The sequence below is a fragment of the Drosophila sechellia genome, chromosome 3R (genome assembly GCF_004382195.2).
Source record: "Drosophila sechellia strain sech25 chromosome 3R, ASM438219v1, whole genome shotgun sequence".
Lineage (NCBI taxonomy): Eukaryota > Metazoa > Arthropoda > Insecta > Diptera > Drosophilidae > Drosophila > Drosophila sechellia.
Genome location: NC_045952.1, coordinates 12217938 through 12234391, shown reverse-complemented (window position 1 = coordinate 12234391; position 16454 = coordinate 12217938). Strand labels below are relative to the sequence as shown.

The following is a 16454-nucleotide window of genomic DNA, read 5'->3' as shown; positions in this document are numbered from 1 at the left end:
CATACACTTGGGTAGCTAATATACAGATACACACACTCGCACACATACAATCACTCGGGGGCGACATCAAAGCGCCGGGCAAAGGCAACTTTGAAAACCTTTTGACAGCTGCGAACGCCAAAAAGGAAGGCGGCCAGGGATGGTGGAAGGGAAGAGGAGTGGTAGTGGGCGAATTAGGAACAGGAAGAAGGAGCGGGAGAAGAATAAGAAGAAGAGGGCAAAGACGAAGGGGCGGGTCCCACCCTGCCCTCTACGGTGGGCGCGGCCTTTGGATTTAGTGGGGCGCAGGATTGGGCCAAGAATGGTAAAAAGGGGCTACTGTGCGCTAATGATGCGCATTTGGCATTTCGGCCTTAATCATTTATCACCCAGCAAAAACGAATAATTATTAAAATTTGTATCTGATTTCGGGTTTTCTTGGACCTTCGACCACATAAATAAAATGTAATAAACTAACACATGTCGAACTTCTTAATTAGGCAATAGGAGCCGTCGCAAAATTATCTTAAAGCTTTAGCATCCAGCTTAATATTATAAATAAGTTTATATTTCAGTATATAAATCGAAAGTTCCTTGAAATATACAGAAGAGTAATACAATAATACGAAAATAATATAATAATATAGTTTAATTCGATATAGGGAAGAAAGCCTATTAATTTTTCTAGTAACAACGGTACATTTAAGAATACATTTTATCAACAAATCCAGTCTAGTAATAACAAATGAACGGTTTAGTTTCATCAATGATAATTTGATTTGTTCGAGCAGCTGAATAAAGCTAACATTTTCGTAAAATTCCGTTCAGCCCCATTTTCGACAACAAAAGTGCCTTTTGTAAGCTCACTGCCAGAGTTAAACGATCCCTTTTGGGCCCAGGGTTCTGGGCAAGGGAAAAGGTAACTAAAAGTATCACCTGCCCGGGCCAGATACCACCTCCTCGCCGACTGCAGCCCAAGCGACACCCTGCCCAACCCCGCTGCTCCTGGCCAGCCCCTTGGGCGCTCCACTTCAGCGCACACTCGAAAAAGCTGAAAAACACAAAAACTACAGAGAAATATGCAGAAGGCAACAGTGCGTCCTGGTTGTGGTCCTGCTGCTAGTCCTATTCCTCCTGCTGCTGCTGTTGGAACTTTTACTGCCGGCCGCACTTCGGTGGTGGATTTTAATGGAACGCTTTGGGTTAATACAAAATTCTTTTGTTTTGCTTTCGCTGACTAACCTGGGCTAGGCTCGGGGTTGGCCAAATGCAGGTGGTCAGCCGGGTATTATGGATTAGTGGATGGTGGACTATCACATCGCTTCCAATCAGTTCCCCAGTTCACTGACACTAAGGCGATCCCTTCACGGAGATCCTGATCCGCTGGCCAGACGGAAAATCCGACAAATCGATGGTTTTAGACCAACTAAATCGCTTGTAAGGCCGTAAGCGCTTCAACACCTTCCAACATGACTGATGCAGTGGCATGGGAAGTCAGCCCGAATAAATGGCAACAAAGTAGCTGCCCCAAATGAGACAGAAGACAGAAAGAGACACTCGAGGCACTCGTTTAATGGCTGATATCGGCGTACCCCTTTCTCCTGGCCAAATCTCTGGCCCACTGCCGCCCAGTTTGGCATATGGAGCAGCACTATTTAGGCTTCGATACGCTGCATTACGCAATGGTGTTAATTACTAACACACGGACACTAGGCACCCGGCGAGTAGGAGAGCTACAAATACTATAGATATGGATACTTTAATACTTGGATACCCATATACTTAGATACTCGGGCACACACACTGCCAGACGGATAATCGCCGGCAAGCAACTGAAGCGAACTGGCAGTGGAAAACGGTTAACCAAAGACGGTAGCAAAAGCATTTAAAGCCGCTTTAGCCACGGCGTCCCCGATAGAAAATCGTCCATAAAAAAGGCAAGGTTTTTGTTTTAAATGAATCGGAGACTTGTTTGTAAATGCAGACAAGACATTTTAAAAGTATTTTTTAAGGATATCCTTCGGCATATGTCATTCAACCCACATACACGTATATCTGCCGATCTCCGACACCCCCATTCCTTTGTAATTAACTAAATAGAATAACCCGCCAGTCGGCCGGCTTTCAAGCCGAGCTACTTTTAACCCCATGTGAACCGGGTTTTGTGTGGAGGGCGCAGGCGCAACTAATGAGCAACCCACCACCGTAAGCCATGTGGTGTCTCCCCCACCCACCCATTCATCGCCCGCCGGCTGGTCAGCCCGTTTGACCAACATTAAATTGAGCTGCGACTTCCAAATGAATGTGCCCTACGCGAAAAGAGGTCCTGGCCATATGGTCGTCGGATAGGGACCCTGAAAGCCGTGCTCCGACTGAAGCGGCCAAAACATATGTCGCAGTGCGCTGCGGTTTTCCACTCAACGATCTCCTGGCATGTGGGAATGAAACATTCCATATATGCTACGAAGTGTAATTCAACAAAATTTTCACGAATTTAATTTGCCGCAAGCGGAGTGGGAAACTAAATGTGGCTGGGCTGAAGGTTCAGTTACACAAAAATAATAATTAATTTAGGACGGCGGCAGAGGAAATAGATCCCTATTATAAAATAGAAAAGTTAAAACATATATTTATGGGCATATATAAATGAAAACAAATGCTTAAACATTTCAGCATGCAAATGAAACATTATAGAACCTTTGGGCAAGCTTTGAGTATGAAAACAAATTTCTTTTACCCCCACTTTAAACCTACCAACTCAATGAAAGTGCCTGAAAAGCGACTGCTTGAACTTTAAACCGCTGCAACACCAACAATCGCAACTGCAACTTGGCTAATTACCATCGCGCCACAACTGCAGCTTAAAGGAGCATTTCAAAGGATACACCAGCTGCTGCAATCAATAACGAGGATACCCTCGCACACCCCTCCTGTACATAGCTGCAACCAGAACAACAATAAGCTCACATAGAGAGCATAAACAACTAGCTGATAATCAATAAAGCAAAAGCAGGACTGATATATCCATAACAACCAACAAGTGGAAGCACCAACAGCGAGGGGCACAGCGATTCCAGGCGGCAGGATGGGGCACCGTTTTAGGGGTTAGGGGCAGCTCACAACTTTAAATACTTGTGGTAATGGCCAACAACTCTCAGAAACGGATGCAATGGCTTCCAATTAAACTGTGCACTGAAGTCGCTGCATTTGGGGTAAAAGGAAGAACGGAAGGAAAGTAAAATACCGCGAATTCCTAGATCAGCCAGATAATAAATTGCACAGCAAATATTAAGTTTGATTGAAGTGAAGGAGATATAAACATAGAGAGAATAAACATTGTAATAAATACTTATTAAAATATATACAAATATATCTATTTTGGAACTTTCTTTTACCTGCCACGAACTTTGTAGTGCTGAAATTCAATTGAATAGATAAGTTCCTAATAAAATAGCTGCACGCAAACAGCGAACTTGGCCAAATGTGCAGTAAGCCTATGCGTCGTATGCGTAATATTCGCTAGAACCTAGGGGTTAGCAACCCAATTCAAAGGGCAGCTGCCTCCCAGCACTTGGGAGCTCAATTAAATTGCACTAAAAACGGAGTCGCTTGAAGCTAAGGCGAGCACATTTTGATCAGTTCATTAAAGGCATTAAAAAAAATAAAAACTATGATCGAGGGGCAAATGCAACGCTCGGCGCAAAACCCTAAAAGAGTGAGGCTCTCGACCTGCCACTCGAATAATTGCAGGTGTGCATTGCAGCAGGGAGAGGCAAGGTGACAATTTTGCGTCACTCGAGCGAGTCAGAGTCGGTGTCAGCTTTGAGCCAGGCCCACAGCCAGGTCCACGGGGTGGCACTTCGAAGGCCCTGCTGTTTTTTTTTTCTTTTGCCAACTGCAGTAAAGCGTAATTGTTTTTTTTTTTCCTTTTTTATCAGACTAGCAAGAATACGCGACTGCCTGTCGTTGGTGAAACGTATTAAGTTGAAGTTTTACGGCGTAGCCGGGAACTTTAATAAAAATAAAATTTAGGGAGAAGGGGAATTAAATTGCACACAAGGAACTTACTCTGAAGTGCACAACGCCTTGAACAAACAAATGTTTTAGTTTAAGTTGGTAGAGTTTTAATAGAAATAATAGCATAACAACATGTTAGGTTATTATTATCAATAAGGCCTATTTCGAAATCTTTTAAACAATATAATGTATGATTTTAACATTAAAGCTAAACGGTTAATATTGTAGTAAATATTCCCCGAAAGATACTTTTTGAATCGGAACTATACTGTTAATAAATGGTTTACTAATCCGACTTCAACTAAGTAGACGAACATTAAACGCTATATTAGATGAGTTGGATAAACAATCTATCAACTGCTTTTCCTAAATAGATCCTGGTTCTTCGCTTTTCCGAAGATAATCTACGCAGACCTGAGCTGCCCGTTCTTCGCCCTTTCTGAAGACTAAGGCGCTGAAGCTGATCAGTGGCTCTTGATTATGGGGGTCGCAACATTAGCGATCGGTGGTCTGCACTTGGCGAGGGGGCGTGGCCGGGCTGCAGTTGCCGCTCCTCGCCTTCTGCATATTTAGCAGCGCTGCTCATGATAATGCGTGAGTTCTCGTATATTTATATTGAAAACATTATGCTTTGTGCGGCTGCAGCAGCTAAGTACACAAAATTATCAGAAATTATGTGCACCTTGGGACAGGCAGATTCCGATCTCCCCCAGCGAACAGCCGGAGGGGCCGCCGTCATCGTCATCATCATCAGCATGACCGTTCATCATCATCATCATCTCCATCAACTGTTTGGCTACTGTAATTTCACGGTAACCTGCCCCGACATGCATAATGCAAATCAATTTGAGGCTATCGGTCGGCAAAAGGGGGATTCACCGCCCTTCATTTCATCCGAAGGCCAAGTCAAAAGTCAATGGCGATGGCAATTTGTCAACAAAGTGGCCAGCAGCGGATGATTAATAATCGAATCTGGGGGATTCAAGACCAGTAGCAACGGAGATTGATGGATCGTCAGCGGGTGGCGCCACAAGGTGGCAAGCTGGTAAGTGGCAAGTGCAGCCAATCGCATTGATTGAAATCTTTCAGTAATAACAGAGCACCCAACAACCCGCTCCACAAACAATTCGCCTCCCGCTGCGCATTTATATCTGAATCTGTATCCGTATCTTGGGATTCGGATCGGTATTGGTTCTGGTTCTGGGATTGGACTGGGGCTTGGACTCACCTCTTGCCGTTGCGTCGCCTTCGCTTGGTGGCGTAGACGGTGCCCAGCTGGCTCATTGCTAGGGCGGAGTTCGTTATGGTCGCCGTCGTGAATGATTTTAACTCTTATTATTTTTCGTATCAATATTTCGCTGTTGTCTTCTGCTGCCTTCTGTTCGTCTGTCGTACAGGTTGTTTCCTCGTCGTGGCTTTCTTATTTCGCTTTTTTCCTTTTGTAATTGGTTTTTATTTATTGATTTGGCTTGCTCTGCGTACACACTCTCACACACACGGACTCGCACACAGACACAGCCAGGAGCTGAGTGCGATCAGATCCGCTGAGATCCTGCTGCGGTTTTCGCTTTCGGAGTTGTAGCCACGCGTAAATTTCGTTTTTTCTTCTTTGTATTTATTTTTAATTATCATCACGCTTACATTTTGTTTGCTTTTTCATTTCTCGCGCTCCTTTTGTTTTTTTTATTTTGATTTTGTGTATATTGCACTGTAGTTTCAGTTGGTTGGAGCTAAATGAGGGATTTAATGCGAAACTGTGATTCAGCAATTGAGAAAGGCTGGGAATTTTGATTTTTATTGCATTTGATTGTGGGTTGTATGATTTTCTAAGGCTATGACTTTGGTTCAACCTAATAGATTTATTTAGTAATTAGTCCCGACGGAGAATGATTTCAGTTTATCTAAAATAAATCCAATTAAGTTAATTTGGCAATGTCATGAAGCCGATGTCTAATACGATTTGATTTTGCTTTATATTGTAGAAAGGTATAATATACTTTTAAGCTATTTACTTTATTTTGAAAATTATATTTTGATAAATCTTGAAAATATATTATACATAAAGGAAATATATTTAAAATTGTTTTATTTTTTTATTACAAAGTACTAAATGCTTAGAAATATAGAAAAATTTGGCACTTAAGCTTTTTCTAAAGAAGTTTGATTCTTCTTATTGTAAAGAAAACAGATTACGCGTTATGAAAAAATATAACAGATTATGTTAGCAAGTTATTAAACATCAGAGTCAACCAATAATATTAATTATTATTATTATTAATTATATATGCTTATTTTGCCAGAAGTTTGCATTAGTTTGTGTTGTTAGAAAATTCATTTCTTCTTGTCAGAAAAACTGTGACAATCCCTCAATCCTTTTTCAATTGCTTTCAAAAACGAGTTGTTGTTTGTGATGTTTTGTTTTGATTCGAGTGGCTGCGATTTGCAGGTTATTGTTTTGGTTCTTTCGTGGCAACACTTTTGCTTTTTCACTTGCACTTTTGCTGTTTGTGTTGGTGGTGTTGTTGCTCGTGGGCTCCGGTTTATCAATGGGCGATGTTTGCGATGACGACGCATGCAACAGAGGAAATCAAAATCGGCACGGAACCAAAAGCGCTAACGCAAGAACGGCACGCAAATCATTTTCATTTTGCGGCACGATCGACGTCGACGTCGGCAGATCCGCCGGCAGCGCAGCCGGCAGAGCAACCAGAGGCGAGTTGTCAAAGTGACATTTTTCAGGCACGCACACACACACACACTTGCGTGGGTGTGTTGGAATAGTAAAATAGATAGAAGTGAATGACCGCCGGCGGTCTGCAATTCACACACGTGACTCCTCGAAGCCTTAACAGAACCTCCAGTTACAGGGTATCGCGTGCTGCGTTTCGCTTTTGTTTCTGTTTTCGCCTCTATTGTTGTTGTATTGCCTTTTTAGGGGGACACTCACGCACACACAAACACGCACGCACCTTTTTGCGGGGTTCTGGCGACGGCGAAACAACCGTTAGGAGGGAGCAGCGACTGCAACTGCACGCGAGCGCCAGAAGCGAGTGAATGAATGAACAACAGTGCCAAAAAAACGGACAAACGGGCATTTGAAACGAGGCACAAAGGCGATGGAGCGCGCTCTCTCACTCGCACTCGGCGCGGTGCTCTAAGTCGCTATCTCTCACTCGCACTCTTTCAAACGTGACTCTGCTGCGCTGCGGCCACGTAAACGCTTTGAGATTCCAACAAGAACTGAGCGGCGCCACGAAACGAATGGAAAAACCAGTCCTGGCGGAACGCACTGGCAATGGAACACGCGCGCGGCGTGTTTGGGGCCACTTCCAGTCGTCCTGGCAACGAGCGATCGCCAAGCGACGCGGTCGCGTGGGAGTGAGACAGAGCGAACGATGTTCCACTACCAACCGTTCCAGCGTCGCCATACGTGCGACTGGAAGAGCGACCAACCAAGTCGGTCTTGGAAGTGCTGCAGCTATCTCGTTCGCACCCTGTAGTTTCGTTATAGGGGGCGTGTTTGCACACACATACTCACACTCACAGCCTAGTAGCGCCGACTCTTTCCAGCGCACTTCCAACTGGAAATTGAAATTCGGGGCACATCGCTCATCTCTTAATTAATTAGGCGGTAATTAAGAGCTATCAGTGCTATCGCTCAATGGCATCTATCCGCCATACTCTTCTCCTATTCCGAACGTATCTGAGCCGGATTTTACTTCGTTTTGCCACTGAAATGCAAATTTTATTTGGTGTGACTAAAGCCATTAAGGCCATAAACATGAGCACTCACTTCGCGCTTATCGCGAATGATTTATTCACATGTGCCACCTGACAACCGCAAAAGAACAAGGAGAACGAAATGCACACCGCTGCCCAGAACAAAACCAGAAATCATATTCCTACACCTAGACGGGCAAAATGTCCGTGCCCAGAACCCGATTGGATAGTGTACAAGACCCCTTTATCCCATGGCCCATATGCTGCGTCCGCCTTTGACCGCATGTCACAGATGGCGATGGAGATGCACTCGTCAAAGGTACAGTTGGCACTCTTAAAGAAGTTTTTAATAAATAATTTTAATTAACTTTAATAACAATCATTAATGGGCTATACATTTTGTAATTAATATGAATACTGTTATTTACGGAAAAAATATGTTTCCTTTTAAAAATTGGCAAAATGTTACGTTACTAACTTTTTCTTTTGAAAAAGTGTTGCATACTTGGTGGCGCTAAAAAGCCACAATATTCAAACCCTTTCAATTATGCAGCCCATTGTAGTTCATTTATGTAGTTTCTTAATTTGATTACTTACGTCCACTCTAAGAAAACATTATAATTATCGAATGACCACTGTAGAATGCCTTCAATTTTGAAAATGTATTTTTCTTTTATTGTGACGTCAGCCATGTACGAAATTGTTGGCACTGTATTTGTATTGCGTGCAACTATTCAATGCCAAGTCAGAAGGCTGAAGAAAACAATATTTCCTTAGCTAGAATCTCCAGCAGTCTGGTGTCTCACTCAAATCCCGCTGCGTAAACTAAGGACAACAGCAGCTCCAAAGACAGCAGGATCAGAAGAATCGAAAGAATCAGAAGAGGATCCACTCCGAAGAATGAGCAAAACGGAAGGCAGCGCATGTCAATCGGTGGCACTAATAAGTGAGCTGAGCCGAGTGGAGTGGAGTGGAGTGTAGCAAAGTGGAAGGGCTTGCAACCAGTTTTGGTGCGTTGCAACTTTTCCCAGCTTGCAGCTTATCAATTTACGCTTCCACTTCGTAAGAGGAGTGCGCAGTGCAGGTGCTATTCCCACCTCCCCTACATATTCTTATTTGGACTGCCTTGCTCCTTTTTGCATTACACGCTTTACGCTTTAAAGTACAGTACTCACTTGATATATTAACATTGAGGGCTTTTTTAAATGTGTTTAATAATTATTTTCTCATAATTAACTTAAAAATACATACAAAAAATACAAATTTTCACTCTACATGGTAAATATATTTTGTTGTTGTTTCTTTGCTGATTGCTCGCTCGTCCGACAATTTCGCGATGACGTCGTTACCTCGATGAGGACTTATGTATGCTTTTCGCCGGCATCCTTAATGCGACTTTCCACTCTGGGCCCAAACTTCGCAATCTACCCCTCGTTTTGCCTAATTTCGTAACAAGTTTCTTATTAACTTGTTTTTGCTCGCTGCCTTTGCTCGGCAGCTGCCTGGTCACATCAATGTCACTGCTGATCACATCTAGACAAGCACTCTATATAGATCTATATAATTTGCCAATTAAGTAGGGGATAACCCTCCCCGATATATCAGACCGACAACATTAGCGGGACACAAAAGCCGCAAAACGATAAAAAAACAACCGAACAGAAAAGATACAAACGTTTTTTTTTGTGCAGCTCCGCTGCTAACCAGCCAAAGGGTCATATACAAAATTCCACAGAAAGAAGGGAAGACCATTATGCATTTCCCCATAATGTTTACTCCGATCCATTGGCGGCGCCAATTAAATATAATTATTCTGTGTACATAAACAACAGCGGTAAGCTTAAAACAAGGTAAAGCCATAAAGTATAAATGTAAACAAAGTGCAATCTGGGCATACCTCTTGATTAGAGTAAAGCAGGGAGTATCAGACGACAAAAGGCATTAGGACAGAAAGAAAATTGAAGATGTTTCCCCTTGTTCATTATTTGTTCGCAATTTTAAAAGAATAAGTATTCCCACAACTGTATTCATAACTTTTTAAAAGTAAAAATATACAAAAAAAACGAACATCAAGAGTCTCTTTATATCTGAAGATGTCCAAGAAAATATCTACATATATCAATTTAAAGATTCTAATGGCATAATGATTAAAAGCAAAGTATTTACCAATTCGTTATATCTAAACTAGCACGGCCAAAACAATCAGCTTCAACGGAATATAGAACAATGTTTACCTTTTTTGAAAAATGCAACTGACCAACCGTTTCTCCACCCCTTATACCCCCGCCCACCTTGCGCCCGATAAGTAGCCGCAATTATAATTGCCGTTTGTGGCGGCCCAAAAATGGCTGCCTTTGTCCAAGCTGAAAAAAAACTCGTACACACTATCAACATGACAAACAAACGGGCAGAAACAAAAATGTCATTTTAGACAGAACACAGAACTCACTACACGAAACAACAAAAAAAAAAGCTGAAAAATGCAAACAATGGCCGCCAGCAGTAGCAGCGGCTATAACAACCCGCGATCAATTGCGCGAGATAAGTGGACAACTCCGCCACCACCACGACAGCACCACAGCACCACCACCAACATCACCAACACCACCTCGGCCACCGCACCACCACCAAAGGGAAGGGCGGCCAACCCAAACGACTCCCTGCCACCACCCACTGCACCGCCCCTTTGGTGCCCTTGCATCGCTGACATATTTCAGATTGAGTTTCCATCCACACCCTTTTTTGGAAAACTGTTGGTGGCTGAAATCAGTTAGCTTGACAAGGAGGAATGCCATCCTACTCTAGAAAGAAGAAAAGGATTTTCGATTAAACTAAAAACTAATGTGCTGGTGGCAAAATCCATCAAAGGGCACCTCTTAAACATCCAACAAGTTTTGGGCTAAAGCTTAATTTTATAATTTTATAATTTGACTTATGCAATTTTTATTATTTAACGTTAAGCTAGTAAAAAGTAAATTTAAGATTATTCGTAAAGTTTTTAATTTTCGAAAACATTTCATTTTCGAGGGATTTCGGAACTTAGGTTATTAATTGTAATACATTTAAAATATTTCAAGCTTGTTTATAATATTTTTTATTACCGTTATTCCCATTTATATATTTAAACCTAATGATTGTTCACGTTCTATTTACTGCTTTTTATTATTCGAGTTGGCACTTAACGCTTTCGTAGAGCATTTCAATTTCGTATCTCGCTGACTGGACTATTGTTTGTATGGAGATACACACATGTACATATATACACATAGCTGTAGTTGATAATATGGCCTTTTTGTGTGGTGGCTATATGGGCACATTCGTGTCGCGTATTTGACACTGTCATTAGAGCTAATGCCAAAGCTGTGCCCCATTCCTGACCCATCGTATCGCCAGGTCCTATCCCGGACTGTCTAATTATGCGAATGTCAATCTTTGTCGGCGTTTTAAGACTTTTCCGATTGTACCGGTGCGATTTCCTATTCGACTGCCACAAGAGACCAAACAAAATGTGATTTATGAAGCGATCCGGCTAACGGATACGAGACGGATCCCGGCTGAAGAGCCAGTTCGGTTCAATTCCGCATCGGATGCAATGGACGGCAATGGTATGGTACGGTATGGTTTGGTCAAGCGGTATCTGAAACAGTTAATCGGCAGCAAAATTAATAAATCCGTTGAGTTTAATAGAGTTCAAAAAGCAAGAACGCACAGCGCAAAGCGAAAGGCATCGCCTGCTAGCTGGTCAGTGCCAGATACGCAAGTCCAGTCCCAGTCGCGAACTATGCTCGTAGGATTTGGCTGCATCTCGGGCTTTGTGGTTTAGCTGTAGCTGGAGCAAGAGCGGTGCTGCCTTTGGGGTCAACGCCGCCGAGATGTTCCCAGAAAGATCAGCAAATGAAGATCTCAATGGGCTGGCCGAGTTGGCCCGGCTGGCTGCTCCTCGTCTAGGCAATGCGCTCAAATAAATTCAATCTAAATTGTAAGTTTGTTTAGCTGGAGGAGCAGGCCAAGTAAGGGGAGGGGAGGGGCCAGTGCAATAACAATAATAATAATAATGCAGCGTAAAGAAAGAGAGATGTTCGCAGGCATCGAACAGGCCAAATTAATCGACCGGACTCCGAACTCCAAACTTGAAACTCGAAACTCGAGAGCTCCATTCCATTGCGAAGCGCCTCTTTTGAGCCAAGCACAGCCAAACGGCCACAACTTTGGCTATTTTCGGGGCGCAAATAAGATTGATCTTTTGTAACTTCCATGCTGCTTTTCGAACGCTTCCCCGATCTGCCCCCCGCGCCAACCCTTTGCCAGCATCCAGCAGCGGTAATTTGTTATCGCGATGATTTATGATCCATTGGAGACTGCGACTCGAGCAGTTTAGTGGGTGTTTACACAAGCCACGGCCAGACGGAGTGCGAGGAGGGGTCGGAACGAAGGGGACTCTAATACCCCGGACCGCCCCAAGGCTAATCCAAACACTAGATGGCGCTGCCTGCTCCTTGATGGATTTGTTGCTCAAAAATGTGCAAGCGAATGAAAGCCTTCGAAATAAGGATCGACTTTGGAGTAACCACGTTTGCACCTCAATAATAAAAAATAGAACAAAATATCTTAACTGCAATTATAAGTTAAACTCTAGGCATCAAAAACAGAATACCGTACATAAAACAGGAAAAAGGACTGCTTAAGTGGCTTGTGATATTTGTTTATACTATAGAAATGAAGCTACTTCCTAACACAACTCATTCAAAACAGCATAACTTCAAAGAGTATAAGTATGTATATACTTTTTCAACTGAAAAGTGCAGGGTATCCCGCGAAATCCCCTATTCAATTCGAGGCAAACACTGAGGAACCGCAGTTCGAAGGGTCCACCGAGTGCGATGTGAATCGCCTGGCACGTTTCCGCATTTTCCTGGCTCTGGATTGTGTGGCTGTTGCTTTAGCCAACATATTTATCCTCCGCCCTGCCCTGCTGCATCCTGATCAATGGCAGCAGCCGCAGGGCCGCAGAATGATATTGTAGCTCTATATTATGGAAGTATTTAAGGTTCTAAACGATTCCATCGCTGCACTGAGAGAAGTATCTCGACCAGACTGGCCCCAAGATACCTCCACTCGCATGGCATTTCTGGCTGTGCAGTTTGAGCTGTGATGTCTAAATAGCCAGGGAGTAGAGGTACACGATTGTATTTATTCTCCAGATGGGGGCCAATACAAATTGCCTGGGTCCGGAAAACGAGTCGAGAGCAGGCGTGGGCGATAATTGAGAATTTATTCGATGCGTTCTGGGGCGACGTTTATTGGGCCTAAGTATTCTGCTTCCTGTTCGTGGCCCCAATCTCTTGGCCCTTGGCCACCTGTCGCGCCTGAGCAGCAACCATTAATCAGGGCTAACAAAAAGGAAAATACGTATTCAATAAACTGCTCTTAATGATAACCCCAGTTCTGTAATCTGTTTTAGAAGGACCCCGAATTGTCATCAAAATTGCCGCTGATGGAAAACACCAGCAGCCAAAGCGTTGTGGCTAATGGCTCTAAATAACAATGATTAAGTCGCCAAAGGATCCCCGCATCGTATCCAACCCGACCCATTCGATTCGATTCGATCCCATCCAATACCATCCCATGGGATTCCGAAAAAAGTTGAGAGTGTGAGTCAAGCTCGCCGGCGGCTGCGTCGCGCGAAACTCGAGATCGTATCGGGAACGCTCCACAACGCATCGCTTCACATCGCCAAGATCCTCGCAAGAAAGAGGCGCTGGCCAGGCAGAAACCTGTTGACATTGATATGGCCATTGATATTGGTTTGGTATGGGTAATGGTATTGATATTGGTATCGCTATTGCTGCTCCCCTCCTTCCATCACGTTCGTATGTAGCCCCTGTTTTTGGCTCCACTGCAGGTGCGTAGTGCGATCGGGGGCAGCTACCGATCAGATAAAGCTGGGATCTGTATGGTGTGCTCTTCTGAATGATTCACCCCTTAATAAGCTGATTATTTCAACAAGAGTTCATTCGAAATTGTTATTGATTATAGCTTTAAAAGGTTCCTTCATACAAGTATTTGCATCTTCAATGGGTAATTTAAATAAAATTATTGATAATAAATTAGATTGTTGAAAGAAACTACACATAAGCTAGGTAGTTAAGAAATCATTAAAACATTTCAAGGGGCATCCTAATACAAATTAGAGCTGTCATAATTAAACTCGAACTATCACTAACAAGTATATATATAATTATATATATATTTCAGATAAGGATTAATCCCGAAACTACGCCTCTGCCGCCTTGCTTTTTTCGCTCTGAGGCCATGGCACACGTCTAGCAAAAGTCAGGAGCAAGTGCCTCAATGCCGCAACTCGCCGCAAGTGGACTTCACCTGACAGTGGCCGAGGTTCTCACGTTGCGAGGGAGTACGTAACCCGATGACTTGTGCATTCTTTTACGGCTAATTTAACCGATTAGCAAGTTGTCCCCCGAGCATTGAATTTTGAGTTGGAGTTCTGCGGTCTGGCTGTCGCCCGCTGTCAGCCACTACATGGTTTCGGATCGTATCGTATCGTATCGTATAGGATCGGTTCGGTTTGGCTTGGTTTGCTTTGGTTTGGCTGGCTGGGTGCGAAGTAACCGATATATTCGACGCCCACACACGTTGTCATTTGTGAGTGACATAGAGAGGAAGGGGGCAAGGAAAGTGAATCACTTTGCCGTGGGGTTGACTTGAATGCAAAATAGCTGACAAATGGCAAATTGCGAACGATTCCAAAATGGTCGAAGGGTGGCAATGCAGGGTGGTTGGTTGCCCTGATGATGGCCATTAGCCGGCGATTTGAATGCCCCTAATCATGGGGTCTGCTGGCCACCGTCTGTCACGCCTTTTTGGCGCCCACAATCGGTCAAAGAAAATCGTTTAGGCAAAAAACGGAGTTACAAAAAACTAAATAGCTAAAAAACAGCAGCGAAACGGCAATAGAAAAACTGAGCGAGAGAGAGAGAGAGGGAGAGGGAGAGAGAAAAGTACATACAAATGACTGCAATTTTTCAACGCTTAAAAATCACATTAATTAGCGTTCATGTTTTGTGCACTTCAAATTGCGAGCGGCAGCTGAAAAACAACATATGAATTATAAATTATAAATTTATTCTCACTCCAATTATCAACAAAGTTAAGCATACGCCTAGTTGCACTTTCAGCAATAAATAATTGCGCCAAGAAACAGAGGAAAAAATTATATTTAAACACAACTTAAAATGCAAATTTCAGCATGCAAGCCGGGGCGTAGTAGTACGACTTCTTTCCCCTGCTCCATGGTCATCGCATTACCGTTGAAAGCCAAAAGAAAGAAGTATTTTAACTCGCTTAATTGCCACCTCAGCTGCAGGGGAACATGGATGAGAAGTTGGCCATGGTGGTCAGTCGGCAACAGAAATGGTTTTGCATTTGCAATTGCCAAGTTAAAAAAAAATTAATATCCACAGATAAGTCCAGGCCACTTGGCCCACTTGGTTGATTTTCAACCTAAGCATTTCCAATACAATATGAGGTCTAATAAATAAGGTAAGATGCATTGATGGATCCACTTGAATAACTCTAGTACATAAATAGATATGAAAGGCTAGCATTTGTTTAGCCATCTATTTGTTATATTCGCAATACGCAAACTGAATTGCATTTGAATGTGCAGAACTAATAAATAGTTTAAGGAACTTTATTATTTCAGTGCTTAAGCACCTTTTAATAACTTTGCATAGATTAGGATCGTGTTTTCACTATCAAACTCCGACTGAACGGGGTTGGTATTTTAGACAGGGCTGAGAAACCCTGCGGTCTGCAATTAGTCGGAGCATTTTAAGACAGCTTAATGGTTTGATTATCAGGCCAACCCTTTGCCAAGCCATTGGCCCTCTCACAAGCTTCTTTATGCATATCCCATTCAAATGATAATGCCGCTGCGTCGGAGGCATCGGAGCTGGCTAGGCGCTAAGCTCGATCTTATCGCAATGCAAATTTTAAAAGCATAATTCAGCTAATCATAAGAGGCCATGTCGAAATTTAACAAGCTCTCTGGGTAGGAGAATCCACCCCACCCCCTGGCAACCCTGCCCTCGGGCAGACAGCAGACGGCATGCGTGTCGGGTTATGCTAATGCCGATCTGAGATCCCCGATTTCCCCCCTTTCACACACTCCTCCCCCTGTCCGACGACTGAGAAATGCGAATTGAAGCCAACTCGAATTGGAGCTAAAAAATGCAATTCAGCGAAGAAATTAATTTAAAAAGCGTTGCAATAAGAGCGGGCCACAAAAAGAAATTAAATAAAATGTGTAATAATGGAGAGAGACCCCGTTGGGTCCAAAGTCCTCCCCAACCTCCTCCTCTTCACCTATCTGCTGGCCTGTTCCCTCCGCGGCGCAATTCATAAATCATTCCAGAAATTATGACTTTATTTTTAAACATTTTCCCTCCTTTTCTTCATCTTCTTCTTTTTCACTTTTTTATTTGCACATTTTGATGCGAATATTATTTACTGACGATGAGTGTTAGCCAGAAGAGGTGTGCCTCGAGTTTCAGGTGAGTCTCCCTATAAAAATAATTTAAAATTGTATAATGCATAGTACTTTATTATGTTTTAATTGTCTCGCAGAATAGCCGCAATAAATAAATTTATAAGTCAGTTCTCTCATTACATATGCAAATGCAAAATGCATGTTAAATAAAAATTTAGTTTATACTACA

General features: G+C 43.0%; 1 protein-coding gene across 7 annotated transcripts in view; it reads right to left on the bottom strand.

Moving 5' to 3' along the window:
- LOC6616892 (single-minded homolog 1) overlaps positions 1–7222 on the bottom strand; it is a 29291-nt gene extending 22069 nt beyond the window's left edge. For 3 of the 7 annotated variants that reach the window (XM_032721381.1, XM_032721385.1, XM_032721386.1), the window contains exons 1-2: positions 6966–7214; positions 5225–5726 (exon numbers count right to left, since the gene is read on the bottom strand). In XM_032721381.1, the coding sequence (XP_032577272.1) occupies positions 5225–5280 (56 nt within the window). In that variant the 5' untranslated portion in view covers positions 5281–5726; positions 6966–7214. Of the gene's footprint in view, positions 1–5224; positions 5727–6943 lie in introns of all 7 variants that reach the window. The other 4 variants (XM_032721387.1, XM_032721382.1, XM_032721383.1 and 1 more) reach the window with 4 other exon arrangements.
- Between the last annotated feature and the right edge of the window lie 9232 nt (positions 7223–16454).